Source organism: Dromaius novaehollandiae, chromosome Z, assembly GCF_036370855.1.
Source record: "Dromaius novaehollandiae isolate bDroNov1 chromosome Z, bDroNov1.hap1, whole genome shotgun sequence".
NCBI classification, from domain to species: Eukaryota; Metazoa; Chordata; class Aves; order Casuariiformes; family Dromaiidae; genus Dromaius; species Dromaius novaehollandiae.
In genome coordinates this window covers 61,277,159-61,304,730 of record NC_088132.1, presented here as the reverse complement: position 1 = coordinate 61,304,730, position 27,572 = coordinate 61,277,159, and the positions used below count along the sequence as shown (strand labels likewise).

General features: G+C 36.6%; 1 protein-coding gene across 9 annotated transcripts in view; it reads right to left on the bottom strand.

The window, feature by feature from the left end:
• Positions 1-1,463: 1,463 nt before the first annotated feature.
• LOC135325065 (A disintegrin and metalloproteinase with thrombospondin motifs 6) overlaps positions 1,464-27,572 on the bottom strand; it is a 163,885-nt gene continuing 137,776 nt past the window's right edge. For 8 of the 9 annotated variants that reach the window (XM_064502512.1, XM_064502518.1, XM_064502513.1 and 5 more), the window contains 5 exons: positions 24,313-24,442; positions 19,295-19,499; positions 12,203-12,379; positions 10,759-10,915; positions 1,464-3,781 (listed from right to left, as the gene is read on the bottom strand). In XM_064502512.1, the coding sequence (XP_064358582.1) occupies positions 3,672-3,781; positions 10,759-10,915; positions 12,203-12,379; positions 19,295-19,499; positions 24,313-24,442 (779 nt within the window). In that variant the 3' untranslated portion in view covers positions 1,464-3,671. Of the gene's footprint in view, positions 3,782-10,758; positions 10,916-12,202; positions 12,380-19,294; positions 19,500-24,312; positions 24,443-27,572 lie in introns of those variants that run through there. The other variant, XM_064502521.1, reaches the window with a different exon arrangement.

Below are 27,572 nucleotides of genomic sequence, written 5' to 3'. Positions count from 1 at the left end.
CACAGGATATTTTGCTGCCATTAACTTCATTCTTGATCTACTTTGGCATGTATTGCTTAGGTTAAAATATTACCTAATAATGTTCATGATCGTGTTCTTGACTTTTCCCTCTCCTTATTCTTTTCCTTATATATGACAAACATTGCTGCTGTCAAGGACAGAATTCTGGGATAACATAGAGATGTAACTTGAAAGAAAACATCTTATATGTATTTTGATGCATCTGATAAAGCAAACGTAAATATACAGAATTCTAGCAACTGTAAGTCAGGGAGACAACAGTACCATGGGAATCATTCTTAAAAGCTGCAGTTTTATTTCACTAAATTATCTATGTTAAAACAAATCTGTGCCTGGTGTGGAATTTCACTGCATCAAGTGTTACAATATTTTTGTTTTCATTACAAGCAGGAGAATGCACGTAGAACAAGTGTTAAGAAACATGACAATAAATTAGAATATAATTTACAAAAGCAAAAAATAATAATAATAAAGTAACAGTGTACCACATTAATACTGAGTATAAAATAATAAGCAACTAATCACAATAATACAAAGGTAATTTCAGTCTGTATTATTAAGGATATCTATGTGACATTCACTCCATTATAAAGTTCCTAATGAAATGGACTATTTTGGGGTGTATATACCTTGAGGGTTAATCTGGAGATTTTTCTTTCAGTTTTGATCTTCTTTAGCTGGTAGCATTGCTCAGTGGAAGTACTGGCACCAGACTGATCTGCATATTTAGTATTCTACTATTTGATTCTAGGCCTGTCATTTTTATAGCCTATACAAATAGTCCTATTGTCGCTATTTAGGAATATAACACTATTTAGCTTAGATTATATAGATGGCTACAGTGTAGCAGCAGCAATGAACTGTGCTGTGGAAACCAATTATTTTTCTCTGAATTAGGTTTCACTTTTAGGTCTTAGTCTGAAGTGTTGCTTAGTTTGTAAATCCAAATACATTCTGTGTTTTGTTCCCTTTAACAATACAATTCAATGTTGCTCCAGGGAGTTCTTTAAATTCCAACCTCAGTGCTGTTACATTGCAGAGTAAACATCAGACTCCCTAGTGTTCTAGCACCAGTAAAGAGAGCAAAATGTGTCTTTGGAAACACTCCTTACAATTTTAATGTCCTAAATGAGGTTAAAAAAAAAAAAAAAAAAAAAAAAAAAAAAAAAAAAAAGGTTTCTTTTTGAATACATAAAAAACCCCTTTCCTTGTTAGCTGAGAAGACACATTAGCTGATAAACACAGTTATGCCCTGGAGAAAAACAGACCCTGATACAAAGAGGCCTCTTGCTTAGAGAATGCCATAGCAACCCCTTTCCCTTTTATCGTATTTTTGACCTAACCAGGGCATGCTAGCACCAAGGTGTTTTGTCAACAGGATATCAAAAGCTGATTCGCTTAACAGAGAAGGACTAATACTGCCATTAATCCATATACGCAACTCTCAAAGACTGTTTTTTTTGTTCTACTGGTGTCAGTTTTAACAGGAGTTGCTTACATGGTGATGAGATCAGCAGATAAGCATATATGAATATATGCAAGCCAACCAAAAATGAATTCCACTGGTCACAGGTGTAAGGAAGTGAAAACACTAGCAAGAGGTAGCAGATGACTGGAATTTGATGATCATGAACACGAGGGCTACACAAAACCCCATATACAGATTGTCAATATGCTGAGGGGGATTCATAGTACAAGTCCTGTTAAAAATATCCATTTTTCCATGTTAATTCACATTAGTAAATAGTGTGCAACACATTTGGCTTGTTATTGGTTAAATACATTGATACACTTCAATCTCACATGGTTTTCTGAACATTTTTTTTTCACTGAGAGTACTTTTTCTTTTAAGAAAGTGCTATTTGAGTTAGAATTTTTAACACAAGTTACTGTTCACATAATTTTAATTGCACTACAACAAAGGAGGCATAGTTGGACACAAAAGCACATTCATCAAGTACCTGCTGCAAACTGCAAGTGTTCAAGTACAATATATTAATATAAACAAGTACCCACTTTCCTTATCTCCTTGTTGAGTCTGTTATTGAGAAGTGAAGGGGAAGAGGAGCATGACATTTAACTTTTTATGCTAGATTCTTGAATGTGACTTGCCTAAGTAGTTTGGTTTCACATTTAAATGCGAAATATTTGGTGAACATTAAAAATATGGTAATATGAAATAAGTGGAGTATGGCAGCAGAGCAGTTACGGCATCTAACTACAAATCCAGAGGCATGAGTTTGCTCCAGTCTCACACTGAAAGCCGCCCCTAGCTTTATATAAGATCCAGCTTTATACATATACCTGGTCATTTAGGTCAAGGTGGCCAGACTTCACTCCAGCCATACCTATTCCAGTGTGCCTTACTCCTGCCAGTCCAACAGGCCTCTTGGGTCAGGCACACTTTTGACCTTTTATTTGAACAGAGCCTAGATATCTCCACAAGTCTTTTATTCTTTGGTTGTAATCCTTATCCACTCTGTTGCGGTTTCCTGAACTGCACATTCACATATTCGTTCTTACAAACAAATGCCCTCCCACTACAGTATCAAAGATGGGAACATCTGGAATCCATTTTAACTTTTAGCAAATTTTGCAAAGGCTTGTTGTTATTACATAGTAGGCTTTTCTTTTGCACTGGAAGTCCTTGGTGTTGGAAAGTCAAAAGTAACATGTAAAACAGAACTAGATGCCCACAGAGCTGTTTCTTCTTCGTGGCTAGTGATGTAAACAAAAGTGAGCTGGAGTCGAAGTGTTAAGTTTTAGGCAACCAGTACAGTGATAGTGAAAGACTTGACAATACAGTCTTCACCACTATTGGAGCCTGCCTCCTCTGTAATATTGAAATATTTTCCCTTTTAGTGGAAATCTCAGCTTCACTTGTACAATGGCAAGATGGCTATAAACCTGCAACACAGATTTCATTTCACTTCATAGCACACTTGTATTTCATGCACCACTGCAATAACTGTTGCACCTCTTAAAACTAAGTCCCTCATGGTTGTTCTATTTAGTATAGCTTTATATATGGCTCACAGCAGTGTTCAGGAAATATGGATTACTCCAAAGGGAATTAGGTGGAATGAAGGAAAAATACAATATTTTTATTTCTGCTCCTTAAATAACATTTCCAAACTCATTTTATAATTTAAATTGTGGTGCTGTGTCGTGAGATAAAATAGTTAACATTTTAAAGCTATGACTTAACATTTTTTTGATTCTTCTTTACTTCCATAGTAGACCAAGTCATAACAGCTACATTTTAAACAGTTTTAAATACAAATGGATTCAGTGTCATTGCTAAGTCCATAATAAAAATTATTTTAATGGTCCAAGGAGGTAAACAGACTATTGAATTTAGTCAAAAGAACACAAATGTTCCACAGTAAGCTATTCTATATGTGTTGTGTGGATCTTTCCAATTTGGCATGCCCTCCTCATACTGTGTCCAGCACTTTGGATGAATAAATCCCACTTCACAGAAGTTAAAATAATATTGAAATCCTGTCAGCTGGGGCTGACCAGTGGTTACGTTTTCCACAGGGTAATGCGTTTGCAAGGACGTCAATCTCATTCCGCTGTGTGGCTCTCTTCGATGGACACTTTTCCACAATGATAATAACAAGGCACATTCTCATGCTTTCTGTCGGTCAGTGTCCTTGGCAGGTCTTGCAGCACATCTGTCTGAAGTATGCTCGACTGCAGAACTTGAACTTCAGCACCAGTGGGCAATATGCCACTTTGTTCACATCTTTGCACTCTAATAATTGAGGGCATTAAAGAGAAAAAAAAATCAGAAATACAAGTTAAAGTACAAAGAAAAATTGAGAGTTAGCATGCTTCTGCTCTATCCGTCCACCTTGCCCTCTTTGTAACTACTCTTTCTAGTCCAGCTTAGTACATACAATATATTTCAAAAAGCAATAAAAATGTTTGCAGGGCTTCTCTCCCAGACATTTAGAAGTGTGCCCACTTTATCTTGAAAGAATTACCATTTATTGGGATAAATGATCACTTTAGACAGCTAGGAAATATGAGTCATTTTTCTTATAATACTTTTATAGCTTCTTTCTCAGGAGTTATTTTATTCATCCATGAGAGGTTATCCAAAATCTAACACGATTCGCACTATTTGGTACTATGCCTATGCATTTGTAAAAATCCTTGAAATAGAATACGCATTGCAGCTAACAGGGATGGAGAAAACAAAGAGTGTTATGAATAAACAGTGTGACTTGACTGCATGGCCAATTTTATTTTAGGCCTGGTTCCACACATCAACACTTTCTTTAATGCAGGAGGAAAAGCATTTTTATGCCTGTAATAGTCATGTAAGTGGGTTTTTTTTTACGCTTGTGTTTTCCCTATATATTGAGCTTACTGCATATAGGCAGGTAAGTCTCCCAGGAAGGGAGAACAAGAGCTCTGCCACATGGAATAAGGATTCCTTCTTTTCCATCCCACACAGGTTGTATCTAAAGTGACTTGTGGCTGCACATTACAACAACACTGCTGGAGTATGCTGTGATTGTCCTCCGGCTCAGTTCCCTTTCTGAAGAAACAAGGTGGGAATAGGGAATGGAATAATTTGGTCCATGTCCAGTTCTTATTCTGATATAGTTGGAGTTCACAGCTGAATCTGAGAGTTCAGTAGTATGAGAGCTCAGGTTTTACAGCTCAGATGTAGCTACTTTGGATTTGCTTTGCACTGGAGTGGCTATTCTGATGGGTGCTTGATAGGGGATTTATGTTTTCAGTAGAAGCACTTGGACATTTTCTTCCAGGCTGATATTAAAATAGGACTTTGGCAAGCAGCTTTGCTTCATGTGTAGGAAGATGGAAGAGATGTATACGGAGAAAAAGCAAAACCTACAAGTTTGAATTGCAAAAACTATGAGGTGGGAAGAAAGAAATCAGATTAATTTTCCAGAAATTAATTTTTCTCAAAAGAATGCTTTAAGTTTTTACTCTTATAGGACTGCATTTGACACTGGTCTCCTCCTACAATTTCTCTCAAATTACAACAGCTGTGAAGAAAATATGAATAAAAAGGAAAGGAACTAGCAGTACTTTGAACATTATCATATTTGCATTGATCTAATATCTAGAAGTGAAGACGACTGGAGGCCAGGATCCTGTTGCTCCAAGACATGATAGAACAACAGTCCATGGCTCCAAGATGTCTGTAAGCCAAATATGAAAGAGACAGCAGACAGACATACCAAACAGGTATGAAAAGCAAAAAGTAATGGTGAAACAACCACAATTAGCAAGTACAATCATTCAACTGTTCCTATCTGTCTTCTTTCTACATACAATCTCTTAGTACACTATTTTTCCTCCAGTACAGGTAGTTATGGATAGTGAGCTCATGGTGTAAGCACACTGTAGTAGCAAGTTATGTGCAGATGTGAATGTTTAGTATTTGAACTGAGGAAAGCATTAGTGAGAACCTGAACTTCAGGGTCTGTACTGAATGGTATTTCTGATAATGGCAATGTGCATGCTTTTAGCTGGACAAGCAGAGGCATGAAGTGGTTTAAGCTTTCATTTCATTAACGCAAATACAATGCTTTCACAGTAATTTTTTACTCCACCTACCCAACATTTTTATTCACTAACTTCCTATTTTTTTTAATCTTAATTTGGAATCAGAGGTGGAAGTCAGGAATAAAAGACCTATTGGGGGCAGTGGATTGAAACACAGGCACTGAAGGCACAGATACATTCCTCTACCAGCAATTGCATAAGGTCCCTATTTTAACTCAAAAAATATCCCCAAAGAGGTCAAATATCTTCCAGAAATTTTTAAAGTCCTTGAGTTTGTGAGGCCTAGGAACACGGGAGAGACAGGGGTGAATTATAAATGATGTGAGGAATAAAAAGATTCACTCGATCTTGATGAGAAGCAAAAGCTCACTCAATCCTCAAAATAAACCTCATATACATTGTATTTAATTAAATACAGGTAAAGCTACTAACTGTATTTTTACTAAAAATAGGATTTGAAATCATCTCCATTTTACTTTTATTTACATTGTTCTTTCAATTGACTAAAACTGGACCCTGTTCAGCCCACGCCATTAGGATAGCAGTGAGACACAATATTCTGGAAGTTGCCCACAACTTCTGTTTTAAAAATCAGTTTTGAAATAGATACGGTGACTGATGAAATAGCCTATTCTTCATAAGACGGTGGTTGAATGGAAGAGGTTTAGCAGAACTATTCTTACTCCTAGTAACTACTGTTAATAAGTTTCAATAAACCACATGTATTAATCTCTCCTTTCCTGAACTTTGTGGCCAGATCAAAGTATACCATGATATTAAGTATCACATTGTAGTAATAAAATCACAGAACGTCACTGTGCCTTCAGCTAAAGAGAGTGCAACAACATACCACACAAAATACAAGGAAAACTGAAATGACATAAAAATAGATAAAACAGTGTTTCAGGTGAAGTTTCAGATGACCTTTAGCGGTCTAGATTCAGCAGCCATATATATGTAAAGAATAAAATCACTCTAAGTAATATATCGAATCCTATGGTACATGCTGTCTGCAGTTCACTTCCAACAGCAAATGTAATGCTACCCTCATCAGTGGCAGCCTGTCAAAACCTTGTCTACAATACTCAATCTCTAATGAAGACAGAATGAACAGAGGTTTTCTGTTTCACAGAAAACAAAGAGCTAAAGCAGATGTTAAATGTGACAAGATTTATCATAACTTTCTTTTACTACTTCTGTATCCCCAGAATTTTGACTTTGCTGTTTCATGTAAACAACCTACACTTTCCCCAAGAAAGCACTTCTGAACTTTACCAATGTGATCCTTATATTGTGGAGTAGCTCAAGGTTCCTCAAGAACATATATATTCTTATCGTGGGTCAGCAAAATTAAATTCTCCAGAAATTGCTGAATGGTGCCCACAGGCATTAGGCTGGGAGCACTGGAGTTTGGTGAGTGAAGGGAACTAGGAGGCTTGCTGGGATTTGGAGTTGGAAGGGAATCCTCTCAGGTAGCCTGACCTTGGTGCAAGCCCACAATCTGCTGCTGAAGTTCCTTCTGCCCCACGGTGGGGCCTCATGGACAAGGCAGTGCTCTTAGGTGGCAGGTGGACAAAAGCTCTGTGTGCAAGCACTTATATTCTGCTGTGTATTCCTTGGAGAGGCCTGACTCCTTCCCTGACATCTAGACACTTCAGACAGGCATTTTCCCCCACCTGAGGAGAGACAGAAGCATGCACACACAGACACAGTATACCCCTCTCACAAATACATCTACAAAGAAATACCGCAATGTTCTCTCTACACCTTGCAGCACTGAACTTTCCAGTATTCCACAGCCCAAATGCACGAGATAAGTGCAGAAGCATCCCACAACACAGAGAGGGGGACACAGAAACATGAAACACGCGCACACACAGAGGGACAGACCACAGATCTTGCATCAGTAGTGTGTATCCTGTCCTGTGGCCAGCAGGTCCTTACTAGGATTTGCCTAGTAGCACGAGTGAAGTTCAGCACTGCGCTGCAGAAGAAAGGGATGGTGCTTCCTGTGTTGGTAAGTCACACGGACAAAAAGAGGCAGTGAGAGAGAGATGAGGATGGAAAAGAATAGGCTCAGACATGATTATGCAGCTCGGCAGAGAGTAAGGAAGGATCCACTGAGTGCAAAGCCCACTTGCAACTGAATAAGGAAAATTCTGATAACACAGGGTCTTGGCCCATGTAGCCCAAAACACAGAAGGGGAATCCTACAAGCCCCTGCAGAGACTGGACTCATTTTCACTCTCACTTTCCCCATCCCATCCACTAGCTATAGCTGCTGTCAGCTGGTTTCTACACACATCCCTAGTCCAGGCTGCCAAACACAAGTGTCTGAAGTTGCAGTGGTATCAACTGCACTTGCAGGTATGTAACAGAAACATACTCAAAAACTCGAACATTTCTTGACTAGAGACAAATTATCATTTTAAATGCGGAAAAAAAATATCTTTATAAAACTGGAATTGTCCAAGCAACTGAGTGTGCTTTCAGATAAAATAAAAGTGATTGATCTTTCCAAAAATAACAGATTTTTACATAATAAAGACTTGAGATCAGTTGTGCTCTTTAGGATTAGTTAGTTCTTGAAACCTAAAAAGCCATCACCTCTGGTATGCTGCAAAAAGTGTGCCTCCCTGTTTAAAGGGTAACATTTTACTAATGCAAGCAATTTGGTCAGGAAGACTCCAAGGACTGAGTTATTTGACCTGTTAATTTAAGAGATGACAGCTCCTAATGTGTCTAGAAGGATTTTGTTTAAGGTCAGAAGTGTAAGCAGAAAATGTGCAATCCATACACATTAATTTGCATACACTCACAGTTTGTACTACTTATATTCAGTATTTAATAGGAGCTATAAAATGTTTACAAACTAGGATATATATTTAATAAATATTTGCAAAAATATCTAAAAAAAACCCCACCTCAAAGACAAAATTTTTGTCTAATTTTGGAATAGAGCACTTATAATATTTCATGGACTGTGGCCAGGTTCTTCTCAAAGGATGCATGTATTTTAAATTGTTAAATTAACTTGGAGAATACATTTATTTGTAAGCCATGCTTAACAGCTTACAAATAATCAGTGGTTTCCAGTAAATATCTTCAATGGTGGACAAAAGCAAAAATGTGGTGCCAAGTGGCAATGTGACTGCTGGGAACTGTATTTATTAGGAGAGATTGTACTATCTCTTTTTCGTCTTATTTTTTCCTAGGACTTACTAGCTCAAGTAATGTACTGTGCTAATGAGGTTGCATGGCTGTCAGTAAGAAGCTGGCTCATGCCTGGCCAACTCAGAGTGGAGGCCAAAGAGCTGAAGTCCATCTGGAATATTGTGCAAGTAAGTGGTTTTCAACATTTTCAATTTGTGGATCCCAAAAATTTTCCAGTGAAGGTGTAGGCCCCTGGAAAACACTAATGCCAACAAGCTCGCTTTTCATAGTTACTGTGCACAGTTCCACTTTAAAGTAGTCCATGGCCACCCAGTGTCCATAGATCACACACACAAAACCCCTGATGGTGTCCACATCTGTAGAAGATCATCATATTTTCCTGATAATATTAAAGAATTACTAGTGTAATGACTATAAATAATGACATGACCTTTTCATCTTGAAATTAAAAGGAGGCTGACACTAAACCATGCCCACTTACAGTACTTTATTAACTTACTTTCTTTGGAAAAAGACACCATCTGTGTTTGGAAATAAAATAACAGTTAGCGTTTGAGCTTTAAAGGGCAGATGATTTCCTACACTGATAATCATCACCTAAAGATTACTTAAGAGCACTAACATAAAAATAAAAATTAAAATAACTAAGAAAAATTCTATTATAAGGATGCTTTTCAAATGACAACATGGGATGATAAGCGTCTTTTTAAAATTAAAACTTCCAAGCAATGAATTACAGTGCTTATGGAGAATCATTAGCATATTTCTCAGAAGATTTTAGCATGCTCCATTTTATTACAGACAACTCTATTTGACCAACTTTCATAACAACTTTGAATCTATGCTGTGAACCTGAATGGATAGAGAAAGTATGAAATAAACACCAAATGAGGGAAAACTGTAGCGTAAATTTGTCTTTTTTGCATATAAATAGAGAGTATTTGTTCCATATAAATAGGTTATTAAACTCCAAAGTGGTTGGAGAACCTATGCAAAAGATACTCCACTCTATATTGCAGAAAAAAAAGTTATGTTAAGGGAGTATTAGTGACATTGCAAAGTCAAGCACTCAAATCTTAGGGAATACCAGTTTTAAGAGAACTTTAATTGCTGTGTAGTCTTAAGACGCATGTACCAAAAAACCAATTATGGTAATCCTGAGTTGCCTTTGGCCTGCAATATTTTTGTTCAATATGCAAAATGGAACATATTCACCTGATGAGTTTGTTTGTTTGTTTTAACTGTCTAGCACTTGAACTCTACCCTGAAAACTGAATTCTTCATTTCCCAATGGGCTTACCTCGGGAATTCATGACTCCACAACTGGAGCCTTTCATAAACATCAATATTTTGACAATATTATTTAATATATTCTCAAAATAAAATATTTTACAATGCAGTTAGTTAACAGTCTGATTAAATTAGGCTGTATCATGTAAAAAATACTGTAATTATTTCCAAACAAGCATTATAAATACAGGACATTCAAAGTCAATCAGAAGAAGCTGAAAAATAAGTTAAAGTGTAAGAACAGAATGGTAGCACTGTTTAACATTAAATTTGCAATCTAATTTGATTCTTCAAAGAACATGTGATAAACTATTTTTGCCTCTTGTGTGTTATGCTACCACTGTTGGAGCATGTACAAATTCAGTGCATAAGTAGTATATCATGCTCTCCCTTCTGTCACAATAGTGCATATTGTACCAACAAAGAAATTGGAAAATTAATGATAAAAAGTGGTAGCATTTTGTCTATGATTTAGGCAATATAGGTTTCTTCCCCCCACGTTTTTTTTTTAAGAACCTATGTCTTTAAAGAAGACTGCATTATTCACTTCAACTTTGAACTACAATGACTGATTGGAAAATAATTGTAAAAAAAAAAAAAAAAAAAGCACAGTCTGAGAGATAATATAACACAGGCTTTTGTTAATAAATTGATGTTTTGTTAATAAATTGATGCTATAACATTGTTTTTTCAGAATAAATTATTTTAAGATGGCAAATTTACCTTCTGTGTTGGAAATGGGAGTACTGTCACATTTGCTTTCACACTGTTGCATTGATGGAGGTCTAAGTGTTTCTGGACACTCACTGGATGCTTGTCCGGTATATGAGAGGCACTGTACTGTTCGCATCTGTTGCCCAAGACCACACTGTGCAGAACACTAAAGATAAGACAGATAACGTAAAACAACTTGGATCCAATTCTTAAATACAAAGCAAGATAACAGGAGAACAATCACGAGCAGCACACATGCACAAATACAAAAAAGCACAGGCATCCGAGGATACTTGGTGAATAGAAAAATATTTTTCATAAAATAGTTCAGAATTTTTCATTTTTGACTGTGTATACAAGCGCACTTGTCTTTCAAAGAAAATAAAACACAATGCAATATTAGCTCCCTGAATGAGCTCATATTTGAAATAAGAGAATATAATTTACACTATTTCTTGTATCATCTGTGAATTTAAGATTTCAAGAGGGAAATCTTAGTTTTGAACAAAGAAAAAATCCAAAGACAAGAAGAATTCAAATCTGCTAGAAATTTTTTTCTTTAAGGAAAAGGGAAAGTAGTTTTCAAACAAAAGTAGTTTGCAGTTTCAAAAAAAATTTTATTTCTGTAACTAAACAATGATTTAAAGACTTGCATCGATTTAAGATAAATATGCATCCAGATAACTAGCATAAAAGAAAAGATGGCTCGCAAGTCAATTACACTGTAATACCACAGATGATTGTCCCTTGATTAGTTAAGCTAAGGTATTTCCATTAGTGGTAAATTACTCATCAGACTTAGAAACTGAAATATCAAGTGATTATTTAATAACAAGCCACTAATCATATTTCAGATGCTAAATCAGAACGATAGGGAGAAACTCAGTGTAACTTGTATAGAAACACTGTGCACAACACCATTCAGCCGCTGCTGTAACAATTTCGATCCTCATCTGGTAATTAAACATATTTTATGTAAAATCTTATAGTTCTCTGAATGTTCTTAGAGCTGCTGCATACGTTTTTGTACATTTACTAAGATGGCAATTGGCTTTATATTCCCATCATGCTCCTCAGCTGAGTTCAATGTGTTTTAAAAATATTAAACCTTCCAACATTGCTGCCTCTCGACATCCCCTTCCACAAAAACTGTAATAAGGATTAATTAATGTAAAAATAATGCATATGAAAACTCATCCTACAGAAACCAGTTTACTGTCAGCAAGTCCTGTCTTATAGTCCAGCAGACAACCACCATTCTGCCTCACATTTCAATCTGAGACAAAAACGGGAAAAGAAAGAAAAGTCACAGAAATGCCTTGTCTTGGTTTCCACTAGACCTTTATCCTTAGAAGGTGCTGGTGTGTAGAAGACTAACAGCAATATATGTTGCTGTTTATAATACTACTATAATACTATTATAATAATATAACATTTATATGGACTATCTTACCTGTCCCCAGTCTCCAGTAACCCAGCGAGGAGGAGGACATCGACCTAAACTACAGCGGATGCGGACTGGAGGTTTGCTTTCTTCTTGGCATTGAGCAGCTGGAAAAGTTTTTAGAAGATCGCTGCTTTTGCACAGAACAATTCGGTGCTTAAATCCTGGACCACACTTTGGCGTGCACTACAAAAATATGGATACAAACAATTAAAATCTCAGTAAAAAGTCAGTAAAGGCCCCAAGAAATTAATATTATGGAAAAATATGAGATTATATTATGGTCTTATAACTAAATTATAATCACCATTTTCCCAAGATGGTAATAATTTTTAAATGCCTGGAAACACAAATCAGCTGGCTAATGACTGCCTTAGGTTAAATAAGTCTTAACTTGATAAAAGTAGATTTCCTTTACTATTTATAGTATTATATTACTATTTGTTTTTAAAAAACTTTCAGGTTAAAGAAGAGTACTTTGCTGTAAAGTAGACATGTACCACTACCATGAAACAAATCTGAGTGTGCATTTCAGTGATTAAAGCAGAACTCTCTATTACATAAGGCTAGTACAGACTTTCTTTACATCCCTTACCGATTACTGTAAGCAACACATTTTTCCCCAGTGAACAGATGGAAAGATGAATGCTTTACTGGACTGTATAGAAACTGGATTATTGGTTCAGATAGAAATACTCCACCCTCCCCTACCATGAATGCTTTTTTCTCTTAATTCCGTTTTCTCACAGCTGTTGTTTTTCCTCTTCCTATCACTGCTCTGCTGGTTCTACTAGGAAGCAGATAATAAAACAGTAATTTGAACAGAGGCAGGTCTAAGGACCTCTCTGTTCCCTCTTTCTTCATGTTGTTTTTCCCCCCTTCTCCTCCTGTTTTGCTACCAACCAACTCTCATTTACGTTAGCACAACAGCATAATGGGGAGAAGAAAAGCGCTAACGAAATAAAAACGCAAGACCTCCCCCAAACCACTTTCTCTGTAACAGCTGAGCTGGAGATTTTGCAAGCATAGTATTAGAATTCCTCATAAGCATGTTCACCTTTATGCTTGCATATCTGCATTATCTGGATCAGAGTCAACTTATAAATCCTACACATAGATTATTTTAAAACTGTCAAGAGTGCAACTGCCTTTCATACGCAAGCAGCTGCAGAAACATAATATTATCTGGGAAGTGGAACTGAAGCAAAATTCAAGAGGTGGAACGCCAAACACCTTCCACATCCACATAATAGGGAAAAAATAAAATCACCTAAGATTTATTTTTGGAAAATTACTTCAGTAATCCAAACTTCAGGGTTGCATGCCCAACTCTGAAGCATCTCTGTCTAACTTGAAGACACTTTAAAGCAGTTCCACAGTACTATGCAAGGTATTGATATTCCCTGTACATATGCAAATGTTTATGTATATACTCACCCACCTCAAAATAAGATCCATGAGAACAGAATCTCTTGGTGGGAGTCACCTACACTAGTCAATGAAGAACTGACAGAGTTATGCTCCATCTTATTTCTGCTTAGATTCAGAATCCTAAAGTGGGCTGCAAAGAGGACTGTCCTCCATTTGGGGTTTATAATCCAGAACTCCAAAGTGGGTATATAATCATTTTCCTTAAAAAAAATCAAACCGTTCTTTGCTTTTTAATAGAGGTACTGCCTCCTTATCTACAGTAGTTCAGTGTTTACAATTCTCACGCAGAATAGCCAGGTTCAATCTTCCTCAGGCATTTGGGGCATTAACCCCAAATCGCTGATCTCCTCCACAAAGTACGGTAAGTACCTGCCTACTAGAAAACGGGGGAAGGAGGGACAAAGGAGAGAAGAAAGTTCTCTGCCTCTGTGGCAGAAAATACACCACTACGCAGGAAGAACTTAATGCTAAACAGAGACCAAAAAAGAATGACAACGAGTACATCAGGTCTTCAGCAACATGATCATGACTCCTCAGTTCTGGTCCAAATTCGAAGGAATGTTGCATGTATTTTCTCCCACAAATATTTCATATAAAATGGCTAAGACTTTTGAGCAGGAAATAGAAGCAGATGCCCCTGCCTAGCCGAGCACTTAAAAATCACTTGTACTCGATCTCCTGTTCCCATTTAATCTTTTAAGTGTTCTGTGAAAAGCAAACAGACAACAGGCAGAAGGCTGAACAGACCATCCTGCTATCATCAGAGTGGTCTACAGATTGGCGATCCGTTCACTTTGCAAAATCAGAGGAGGCAGAGGCTTGCACCTCTTTAGAGTTGCACAGAATCGTATTCTCAACTCTGGGTGTGGCATTCTGAACCCCGAAATGTTACATTAAGATGCAAAAAAGAAAGCTATCAGCAGCTGACTCTTAAAATAAATGAGTAGCTACTGTGCTATCTCACAGGGAGCTCAGTTCGCTCCAAGAATGCCTTCGAAATTGAGGCCCTCGGAGAGGGTACGTGGAGGATTGTCTAGCGGGTGAATCACTTGCTTCGGCAAGATGTTGGCACTCAGCTTTTCTTCTGTGTCAAGACATGCAAGAAGCAGAACTGTTGATAACCAGTGAAATAAATGTCAGAAAGCAATGTGCCTGTGGAGGGTCATAACCTCTAGAATTTGGTAGCAAATCAGAAATTTGGGTGCATACATTTTCTAATCCTATTTAAGACACTTTTTTTATCTGTAAGTCACTGTTTGTGAAATACGTTCTTTTAGCTACTGGCAGCAGCAGCAAAAATATCCTTTCAAAAAACACATTTTTTGGAGTCATAGTCAAAATTCCACTAAATCAGTTGGACTACACCTGTTCCCAGCAATTAAAATGAAGTAAGGAAACAGGTTGCCCACAGTGATATTGAATAACCATAAATAAAAAGCATCAGTAGGATTTAGCAAAAAGTGTATGTCTCCAAAATAATTGAAAGATAAAATGCCCATAAATATAAACATATATAAACACAAAAAAAGAAAATAGTCTCTTCCATTACTAGATGCTTCTAGAATTTTTGACTCGCTCATTGGAAATCATGACTAAGGGCAGTATGAATGCAAAGTAAAAACGCTTGTCTCAAAATTCTGCTAAGTCTCTTCCCAATAAATCCTTGTATTGTTTTCTGCTGTTCTATTATATTACCTGGAAAAAATATAAAATAAGCAATTTACAAGTGGGGAGTCATTCCGTCAAAGCTCATCTATTGCAAAGCATGAAAATTGTTTTAGCAAAATTTAGGTTACTTGAGAATAATCAAATTCTGCTGGGCAAGCCATTTAATATTAATTACTATTTGATATAAATACTATTACAGTCTCCTAAGTATATTAATTCATCTCTATGTTTACAAAATGTATTTGTTTATCTGACCTAAAAGATACCTGAATCATACCTGATCATTGAAAACTAAAAAATATCTAATTATCTTGATGTTCAACAAGTACATAAACATAAGAGAAAGCGCTAAAACTGCTTAACTTGTATCACGTATTGCTTTCTTTCAGTATAAAAACAAAGCTTCAGAATTTACATTCCAGAGAAAAGTAGCAAGATTTGACATTGACTTCAATGGAAGCTGTACTCAACTCTTCTACTTTTTGAGTTCATTCTTGTTTTCAGTACAAATATATCAGAGGCAGCATTTTCATGCTTTCGTGAGAAAATCATATACCATATTTATATAGAGATATACATTATATTTCTAGGAACACTGAATAGAAAAAAAGAAACAATTTCTCATTATATTAAAACGGTATCAGCAGTAAAAACACTTTGCCAAGCTGTATCAGGTAAAATTCACACCAGAAAAAAGTTAACACTTGTTCACAATCCTGTCAAAATGCAATCGCAACCAGAATCACAGCAGGAACTGAAGCCTTAGATAAGAAAATTTATATTAAAAATTATAACACACTTGTGCTGTATAAAAGGCTGGATGTGAAGGCCTTAAAAAGCTACTGAATCTTCTTAAGAGGCTGGCAATGCTGACAGCTCCAAGCATGATATATTAATGAGCAAAGCCTAGAGGAGGTAACTAAAGGAGAATAATATATAGTCAACATATATGGCTGCATAATTTGTCATATGGACAGTATTATTTGTTAGTACTGAGATGATGCCTACATATTCCAATCAGACTTAAAGTACCACTATAATGGACAAAAAGAGCTTACAAACTATCAGTACCCAGACATGATACGAAAGAAGTCTTCCACTGAACAATCTTTTCTACTCATCCATTATTTCCTTCTTGCTCCCTTCCTTTTTATTCTTTCCAAGTCACAGATTCATTTTTGAAGAGCTGGAATATACTCTACCTTTTCAGGGAGGGACAGGGACTATTTAAAACCTTTCTGCCTTGATTTTGGTGCTCTACTTCTGGTGCAAAAAGGCAGCTAACAGCTGAGGAATAAAAGAATATTGTTCTGCATGTAAAACCGCATATTTTAAAATTCACTATCTTGTTTCTGTGTTTATTCAGGTCCTGCTCTACATTAAGAGAAGTTGCTGAAGGGAGCTGCTTTTCTAAGGGTTCAGGATATAAAGCAGACAACCTTTTGTAAAACAGATTCCAAAAAGTATCTATTATCTTAAAACTGTATAGAACTAGAGACGGATTCAGCTATGAAGTTCGTGAATAGCTATCTGTCTTATGATATCAGATTATTTCTAAAACATGGTACAATATCAGGAAATTCAGAATACAACCAACAGCGTTAGCACAGTAAGTTAATGAAAATCAAAAATTTTTCAGATGTTCTCACTATATTTTAAAAGAATCTTCTTTGATGTAAAAGCTCAGTAAAATGACATTTAATTCATAATTCCTTATGGAACAAAACCAAATAGTTGAACAGTGTATCAAATTGATATATTTTTCTTTTGTTTAAGGAAAAATAATGTATATTGGGGAAAAAAATGTGTTTGTCCAAAAAAGTCTTTCTTCAGCTAAGAGGAACAGATGAGGATTATATAGGCATAAAATACAGACACCAAGGGGATGAGCCATGACCATGTCCATGGCAGCTCACAGCACTGTAATGTAACGTGCAGATATCACTGCTTCAAGTACTGCTATAATGTTTAGACTGTATTATTATCTATACTACCTGCATTATCAAGGTATGGTAAGAGATGTTCTATACCACTTCTATGCGCACTCACCAGAGTGAGGTTAGTAGGCTTCCTTCTGTATGTACTCTGAATTTCCAGAGGTTGTAACAATTTTTTGGAGCTAAAAGCATCTGTGCATAGAAGAGTTCTGTGCAACTAAAAGGACATTAATCCGAAATTATGACATACTGCATAATACGAAGTACTTTAAATGAAAGATTCCTTAAAGGCAAGCAGTATACAGAAAATGGGACACAATGAATTGTGGGTATATCACTGGTAGATCATTCCAGTTTACTCTGATAATCTTTCACTTTCTTTTAGACAAAGTAAGTACAACATTTCTCTCTAGGCTTCATTTGAAAAGGGAGGTGACAACTGGTTATCCTGAATATGGAAAATTTGGGGTTGAGAGATGCTGCTACCTGCAGAGTCCCCCTAGGATCAGTCATGGAACTGATCTCATTATTTGTTTTTATAGTCTATTTAATGATATGGTAGAAAAGTAGGAGAGTGTAACTGAAACTAGCAGCTAACACCAGTAACTGTAACTGAACTTAGCAGTACAGAGGAAGAATGAGTATGCTCTACAGAAAGAACTGGACAATCTTGAAGACAAGAATAATTTAGATGAGGTGAAATTTGGCAGTATGAAGTGCAAGGTCATGTATTTCCGAAAAATAACAAGAATGTACTACAAACTGGGAGATCACTAACTGAAATGAAAAGAGGAGGAGAAAGATCTGGATATATTAACAGAAAGTAAGATAACTGTAAGTAATCAATATGGGATGGCTCTGAAGCTGAAAAAGGTTATTTAAGGTATACTGACACACCGTAGCTTTTGGGTATTTTCAGTAGATGCACGAAATAAAAAAAGAACAAGGCACAGGTGAAATTTCATTTGGGATAACATATACATTTAACTCTGATCATCTATTTCCAAAAAGAAACATTCAAACTGGAACACGAAAGCAGAAATAATAGTCTGATCAAGATTAACTCCTCTCTGAGGAATAATAGTTGGAAAGGAAGAAGGGTGTTTCAGCTAACAAAAGCAAATAGATATAAGCTGGCAAGCAATTAGAATGTTTCTTTTAATCCAAAGACCAAAGTTCAGGAAGAATTTTCCAAGAAGCAGCAGGACAAAACCAAACAAACCTCCAAATTAACTAATTTTAAGACAAAGTTTGATCAGTTTATGAAAGGAATTATATGATATGGCTGCATTTGACAGAAGGGATGTGGAATTTGGAGACTCAGGAAATCCTAGCTTGAAGTATTCCAAAGGCTACTTTGAGATAAAACAGGTGAGATAAGACTCCTGGATAGCAAGGAACTGCAAAAGTGTACAGCTATTTTTGCCCTCAGACTGGCATGTGATGCAGTTCTATTCAAATCCATCAGAGACCAACAATAAATCTGCCTTCTCCTCTCTGCTGCACAAGTTCACGTCCTTCAAATTTAATGCTTGAATCAACATAAAGTCACAACTTGGTTTGTACTATAACAGATATCACCATATTTAACAAAAGATGTTCTTTCTTTAATAAAGAGAACACCAATTTTTAGGTCTGCCTCTCACTGCATGTTGCTAAGGAAGCCAATTCTTTATATCAACGTGATTACTTGAAGAAAACCCTAGCAGCTTATTCTGACTTTTTATACTATAAAACCATCAACTCTTCTCTCCAACTATTTGCCTGTTCAAGAACCTATGAAAATGAAAACTGCCTTTTCTTTAAGACAATTACTTTTACTATTGTTATACTATGACTAATAACAACAGCTTGTAATCTCTTAGACAAAATAACAGAACTGACAATATAGGTGAAAAAAGAAATACGAATGACAAAAATTGCTTCTATACTCTAAATCAATTGGGTTTTGAACTTCTCATTAATCCTTAACTTGTCAAGAAGTAGTAGAAAATGTACTAATATTCAGTGGCTAGAGCTCTTGTCTTGACTATTGCCAATGAGCTAAAATTGCACATGTCCTTACTTCTGACCAGTCCAAAGCAACCCACTGGGGGGGACAGGACTGATTGTTACAGGGCTCCTTTTCAATAGGCCGGTGCGTTAGACAGTTGGTATTTTCCAGTGTCTCTTCCTCAGAAGGTCCAATCTTTCTGATACAGAGAACTGTTCGTGAACGCACTCCTCCATCACAGGTCTTACTGCATTCTGACCAATCTCCTATAAACCATCTGGATAGAAAAAGTTAGGAAACTCAGTTAATATATTTCAGAAATGGAGAAGAAAATTACACAACCCAAGAATTCAAACAGTTCAAATTACTAAACCTGAATCAATGTTAAAAATACACGTAAGTCCTAGCGAGAAACTCACGGACCTTTTCAATGGTACATTTTGATTTATGCCTTACTGCAGTAGTATCATCCAGTAAGAAAGTATTTTGTATTTTTCAGGGCAACAGTTTCCAACCAAGGCTACAGTAGATGAGTATTGAGCCTGAAAAAAACTTCAGTCATTTAAGTGGATTTGCACTGGAGTCACATGTTGTCTGGTTACGAAACATTTATAAATTTTTGTATAGAATGCAAAATAGAAATGCAAACCATTCTTATGTCTTAGAGTAAGAAATGCAAACACTACTAAAACATAATTCATGATATAAAAATGACCTCGACAAATATTTAAAAGATTTAAATCACTGCATGATAGCTAGAGGGAACTTCCAAATATTTGTGTGTAAATGGCAAAGTCAAGAGATGTGCAGTATATTTAGATTACTTAAGTGTTGCTGCAGAGGAGATTAAAACAGCTGTTAAACTGGCTGTAAAGTTTAAATTTTGTCTTTTTAATGACGAAAGCTTAATGCAGTTCCATTCAGTGGAAATATCTCTTCGCACTGTTATCATATCAATATAAATGTATGTTTATATGATATCTTATAGTAATGGCTTCTTTGGTTTTGCAGGGCTACATAGCAAAAGCAGGATGGAAAAAGTACCCATAAAAGCATGCATCAAGGAAAGTTTTAAACGAAGGACAGGGAGCGCAGCAATAGCAGGAAGCTATCTGGAGTGATATAGCATCTCCTGCCCCAGATGCCTTGAATTAACCTCATTTGGTTAAAAAAAGGTAGGGGGAGAGAATTCCATCATCAACTTGCTTTTGTCTATGCAGGGTACACAGTGAGGTAGGATATCAAGACATCACTACAGCTCTGCTGTCATGTAATTTGCAAGATAAAAAAGTATTAATATGGAATACAAGAAAACAAGTATGAAAGAAAGTGCCGAGTATATACGTGCAGAGTTAACTCCTCAATCACAAGCTGAAGCACTCTCTTAGCATCAGGCATTCTTTGAGATATACAATGTTTTCATTAGATATCTACCCTATCTGGATGCTGCCTACTCTACAAGATATTAAGCACTTAAGGTTAAGCTACCTTCAAGCCAAATGAAGTGGCATCTCATAACTGGAACCATGTTCTGTGAATGAACATAAAGTAATATAACCAAGACTGAACCATTAAGGACTCCTTCCTTCCTATATATACTATCCTTTCTCATCTAACATCCTGAATACAGACAACACTTAATTCCCAGATACACAGACGATCATGTTACAGCAAACGCTGTTCAGTTATGTACTGTAGCATCCAGCAAGTAGGTCCACAGCTGAATTCTTACCTTCTACTCTTTTGCCTTAGAGCAGGGGAAATGCTAGCAGGATTCACTGTTTCAGCTTGTCTATGGCTTCTGATTGCATTAAATGTGACTGTTTTTTAGACAGTTTTATTTCGCCACATTCTTTTGCAGACATCTAACAGTATGCTGTTGTTATCACTACTGTGTTTTAAATAAAAGAATTAACTCTGAAATACAAGCAAATTAAACTGAGTTGCAGTATAATGAATATAATGAAGAGAATTGTCATGGAACAGAGAAAGTCAGCACCAAGTTAAAAGGGTCTGGCAGAAAAAGATAACCAAAAACACTGGTATCTCCCACTAACTAGAGTGGACAAGGCTAATTAGTGGAACTGTGACAACAATGTTTCCTGGCTCAGGGTCAGGAAAACAGAAGTTCCCGCTTAGTTTTACAGCGATGACATTTGCTTCGCAGGCTGCACTAAAACTTACCTAACAGTTTGAACTCACAAGCAAGTGGATACGCTAGTCGGGGAGGGGGGGAAGAAGGAATTTCCCCTAAAGGCTGATCAGTAACAGTCATGCATATTTTACCCTCAATGAGTATGGGTGGGATTATTAAGTACCATACCCTATGTGGTGCATTTGGTCTTCAATATCGCATATGCTGATTAGATACACTGACCTGAATCATCCTTGCAAAGTATTAAGCTGAAGTTTATCATGCTATCGCATGCTGCCACATGCCAGAAAATGTCAGGCGTGTCAGTCATCGTGGCTGTTCTTGGAAGCATGCTTGGGATTTGCCTCCTAAGATCTGTCATTTTCTGAAATATCCATCAGAGACGACATGCTGCTATGCTTTCATGTATTACAGAATGTATCATGCGCTGCAGGAGGAACCTGGATCAATGCTGTAATTTTTCTCTGCTAATTTTGAGCCCAGTGAGGCAGAGGGATGCCAACAAATTTGTTCTATTCCCTCATTAGTTTCATTTTTTTGATTGTTTGCCACCAAACTTATGCTTTTACCATGGTAGGGAGGATAAGAATCTCTCCAGAGTGTTGGAGATGCTGAAGTGTAGAACTTTGGGTTGGTACCATGATTTGCTCAAGTGCCTTCTCAGGTACCTTCTATGTTTCTACTGTATCACAATACAGTATTATGCATCTTTTACAAAGAGAGCCATGAAGCAATCCATAGGATCCAGAGACAGTTACCAATATTTTTTCATGAAATCTGGAATTTCAGGCGTTACTGACTGCAATGTAAGTGAACACAGTCCTTGCTGCTGTTCAGGCACCTGAAGTGTAATGTTACCGGCATTCAGTAAGAAGAAGAAATATGAGACTTTTAATAGTCATGATTTTTGGTAACCACCACAGGGAAAACACAATTGTGTTAATTAAGGAAAGGAAGTATTTGGCCACTCTGCTTAAAGAGAAAGCCTAACTGACTGATAAATTTTCCAGCAAAAAAGGTCGAATGTCTTTGGGGAATTATCTCAAAAGGTGGTATTTGAACAGCTTTTTTCTAGACTACTTGCAAGATTAGGAATCAAGGATCCCTCCTCAGGTGTTTGGCACTTTGTATTCACCCTGTAGGGAGCATTAGAATGGAGATGTGGACTGAACTGCTTTGATATATTCAAAGCAATTGCTTACTAATACGCGCTACCCAGCGAGTACAGCCAAATGAAGGAAACTCTCTGAAACTTGATGACTTGGGTTTCACAATATTCATCAATGTCCCTGCTGTAGTGGATAGAGAATCCAAAAAGGTGTCTTGCTTTTTGTTTTTTAATAATGTCAGTGCAAAAATAAAAATTAACCATGTTCAAATAACTATGTTAACATTAATTTAAAAAGTGCTAATTTGCTAGTAGTTAATTCACACAAGGAAAGGGATAGGCATGTGTTTAGTAAAAAGGTACTGACTGAACATGGTCATTTGCCACGTTCTGCTCTCAGTTACAGGATGAGAGAATTCAGTCAGTGCACATATAGCCATGACAAGCAGTGTCATCCAAACAGAATCCTAGTTCCTATCCTTGCAGCATAAGCTCACATTTATGCATAGACTGTGGGGACAACGATTTAGACCCATCTGTTAGGACAGCACATCCACATTCGAACATACTCGAGGTTAGAGCAGTGGAAGTGGAAGTGTGGCTTCACTTCCGTTTACCTACTGTCAAGTGAATATGGTATATAACATAGAGGGAATAAGTGTAGAAGAAACTGCTCTGACATCATGCAACCTCTCACCAGGTCAAGGGAAGCAGTTGCTACTCTAGGAGGACACTGGTGTCATAAAGATTTCTTGGATTTTAAGGCATTAAAGTCTGGTCTCATTCTTCTTGGTATCCTTTATGCTAGTTTTACAGTTTCAAAGAGACATTTAAAAGAAACTGCAGTATGTCTTTACTGTGTGATATCTATACTTGCTCAATATTAATGATTTCCATGCCATATTAGAATATAGCTACAGAATATCACCAAACTTAAACTGACCAGTGAATGAATGAATCATTACTCTCTCTTTCATTTTTTTCCAGAAGTTTTAATTGTCTCAAAGCACAAGGAGCTGTTGCACATATGATGAAATTATTTTCTAGTACAAAATATCACAGCTGTTCCTAAACAGTCTGTAGTAAGATTAAGCTACAGTATATGTCCTTGCCAAATGTCATTTTTGAACAAATGAGCTGCTGTGTTTCTCATTATCTTTTCAATATGTAACACCCAGCTATCTTTAAAAATAGAAGCAAAACGACTTAACCAAGTACGCACCTAATCCTAAAGGCACACAGCACTGCTCTACAGCACTGAGAATCTGGGAGAGAAAGTTGTTTGACAAAACTACTATCAGTAGATGGTTTGGCCTGCTAAGCAGTTTCTATGTTTACTAATTCCCATTTGAAAACTTCAAGCCAAATTTTAATGTAATGTATCCTAAAAATACAGCCTTTAGTATGTAATGCAAGCATCTATGGGAATGTACATAGTCCTCCCTCACCTCAAGATTCTTCTGTCATTAGTGCCTCGAGAATGGCCTCCAGTTCTGTTCACTACACCTGACACTTCCATCTTAACAAACTGGTTTGGTATTGTTTTTTTACTTACAGCGACCGCGCTAGTTTTTTCTGTAGTTCAAACAATACTGCTCCTCAATCAAATCAAGCCTTTTCTAGGTCACAACTGATCTTCCACAACTGATTCCAGAGGAACAAGAAACCATAACCAAAACCCCGAAACAAATATCCTATCCGATAAGACAGGACCTTAATGCTAAATCAAAATTTTATACCATATTTGGCCAATGGTATTTATTACACATTACAGACACTTTTCTATCCATGCAAAATAGATGCCTATCTTAGTAATTAATAACTTACTCAGGTGGACAAGGCTCAGTGTTGCAGGCTCTTTGGTTTTCTGGAGGCTTACTGTCTGGATCACAGTAATTGTTCTGCACAATGGAGTTGTCATCCAGCCTTTTACACACCACCTCTTGTTTCTGCACACCTTGGGATGAAATTAAACACCATTAATAATTCTTACTCCTCTACGTACTGACTAAAAGTGTATTTCACCAATTGATTATTAATCCTACTAACCAACTTTAATTGGCTGAATTGTTCCTGGTATCTGAATTGCCTGAACGGACTGAATGCCCCCTGACCACACATAATTTTTCATTTTCCTTCAATTCTAGGCCACCCCACTGAGAGAGAATTTTAAATTGCTGTTGTTTCCTAAAACAAAGGGAATATATTTATAGATTTACTAACAGATTGTTTTTATTTGTATATTGCACAAAATCTATTTTCCATCTATCCTTCTTTCCTTGTAAAAGACACTCCACTTTCCAAACAAAATATCACCAAACAGAATGTGGTCACACTTCAATGCAGAATTATTGTTTATGTGCTCTGGTATAAAATAAAACAGCAATACTGGGATTCAATGTTGCATTTTTATACATGTCATCCTGTAAATATTTTCTTCATTAAAATAATAGAAGTATTATTCATTCTGAAAGATGCAGCTTTTCTCTGTGGATGCTTATTATGTCTGGCACTCCCAGCTCCTCTTTCATTATTTAGCCATCAACAGGCAGTTCAGAATTGATTGTAATTCCCAAAACACAGTGAAAAATCACAGCCATGACAATATTTTAAGGTAACACTTTAAGCAGATTTTCCAATTTAAAAAACAGGATGTAAAGAAAGGTGTTAAAGAACCACTGATATATGACAACAGTGTAGCTCAGAGTATTGCTGTAAACATGGTACACATGGCCTCCTTCTCTGTTTTTAGAACAAGCTGTGTGATGTTTGCTGGGATATACAGACTTCAGATCTGCAATTCATACACAGTTCTTATTGAACATGAGTAGTCATAATACTGAAATAGTGGGATTATTTGTATCATAAAGGTCGCAGAAAGCCCTAAACCCTTCTTAAAAACAAAAGCAATTATTTAACTTTTTCCAAATTGTGAAATGCGTACAAATACATAGGAATTAAAACAGCCTGGCTTAAAATATCAGCCAACTCCAGTTTACAGCTCTCTCTCTCTTCATTTTAAGACAAGAGTTTTATAAGAGATAGACGTTTGCAGTAATAATATTAATTATATAAACATGTTTTCAGACACTAACATCCCACTAAAAAGAATGTGATGTTCTCTCACCACACATTTTTAGTCTTTTTGTTCTTTTTAAACTAGCTAAGCAACTTACCTATTAATTGTTTCCATCGTTAGTCATTAACGACAAGAATCAAATCTCCTACTGTGGTTCCTAAATTGACACCTATATGGAATTCAGGTATTTAACTCCAACAGTGAGTCAAGTAAAACGTCCCTATGGTGTTCAGTGCAAAGAACATAGGGAAATGGTAACTTCCTTTTGCATGATAGCCTTGGAAAACCCTCTAAGAGGTTGCAAATACATGAGTAGCAGGTTTGATCCTTTCTCAGTCTGATGGATTCCTACCTCCCCTGAGAATACAGTAACTTCTGTGACTAATCCAGTGGTTAACTTAGCTAAAATAGCAAGACTGTTATTGCTAGTCTGTAGATTATTTTGATTTTTTATGCAATTACAGTCTAATGTAAAATGTACAAGCCATCTTGAGAGCAAGGATCAAAAACCATAGCTGCCTGTGCTAGATGAATGCCTTTTTCACTAGTTACACATCAAGTCCCTTCGTTGTTTTCTTTCCCCTGGCTCCACGAATCTTGCATCCCTGGTTGCACTGTGGCCAAGAATGATTGTTAGAAAATCTTCATCTTCCCTACCCTCTTAGTTTCCTCAACAATTCTGCAGCACAGAGAGTATTCTTCTGGCGATGTACTTCCAGTACTAATCTCTTCAAACTGAAATGGGGAACTGCTATGGACAAGTATGTTATAACCACCACAGCATCCTGCAAAATATGGATATTACCCCCTACGTACCCCCTAGAGTAAGCCCTGTTAATTTAAACACTTGCTCTCAGGAAAACTCAACAGTCTGGATCCTAACTACCTTCACGTGTGGCCTCATCTCAAATGTGTATGGTATGTTCCTGACAACAGAGGAGATCACTCAACATACCATTTATGGGCTAGGGGCTGCCTATAGGCAGATTCCTGTTTAGCGTGTGAGTCATGTTGTGTCAGCCCTCAAAATCATGTGTCCTCCGTTAACCATGTTGAGACCAAAAGTGCCTAATGCTGGAGTCCTGACTCCTCTGAAGCATCTAAATTCAGAGTCCCAGCTCTGCTACTGGGGAGAGATATCTCCTTTTTTTGAGTATAGCAACATACAATTTTCCCAAAGCAGGCGCTTTAGAACAGGTTGTAAATCATTTCACGAATGTCTGATATCTCAGGTTATCCATAAATACCACGAACATTTTAAAGTAAGCTTTATTTATGAAAAATATATTGATTAACATGAAGCATATGTCCTACAGTTAAGCCGGGCAGACCAACGAGTATCTTCCATTTGTTTTATCTTTATGCATGTATCTGGATGCCAAATTAGACAGTTGGAGGTAACATTAAACACAGTGCACAAGCCTGTCAGATGGTTTTCTGATTGAATCTAATATACACAAATATACATAAACAAACTAAAAAGAAAATACCATTTCTGAACAACATTCAACCTCCACTTCTTGCAAATTTTCTATTTATGTGATTTACATATTGGAAAAAATGTATTTTGCTAGTTGTTAGACCAGTGGGAATTGAGACACAACCCTAATCACTAGTATGGGGGCCCCTCAAGGGCCTGGAGGACCTGTCCCCCACAGCTGCTGTGTTAACATATAGATATTCTCTTTAAGATATTCATCCATTAGGTATAAAGGACATTACAATGTCACATTGAGATATTCCATTCACAGCATTCCCCACACCTAATATTTTGTAATAAAAAATGATATAAAGCTTAAATTCAGTGAGATCTTACAATATATTAGCAATTAAATAAACTTGGAACATAAGAACATACAACTAAAAACAACATCCTTCTACCACTGGGAACCACTTTATCTAACCCTCTTCACAAACTGATCAAGCTCCCTCTTAAACCCAAGTGCATTCTTCATCCCTGAACTTCACAACTCTGACTATTAGAAGCATTCTAATTTCCATTCTAGAT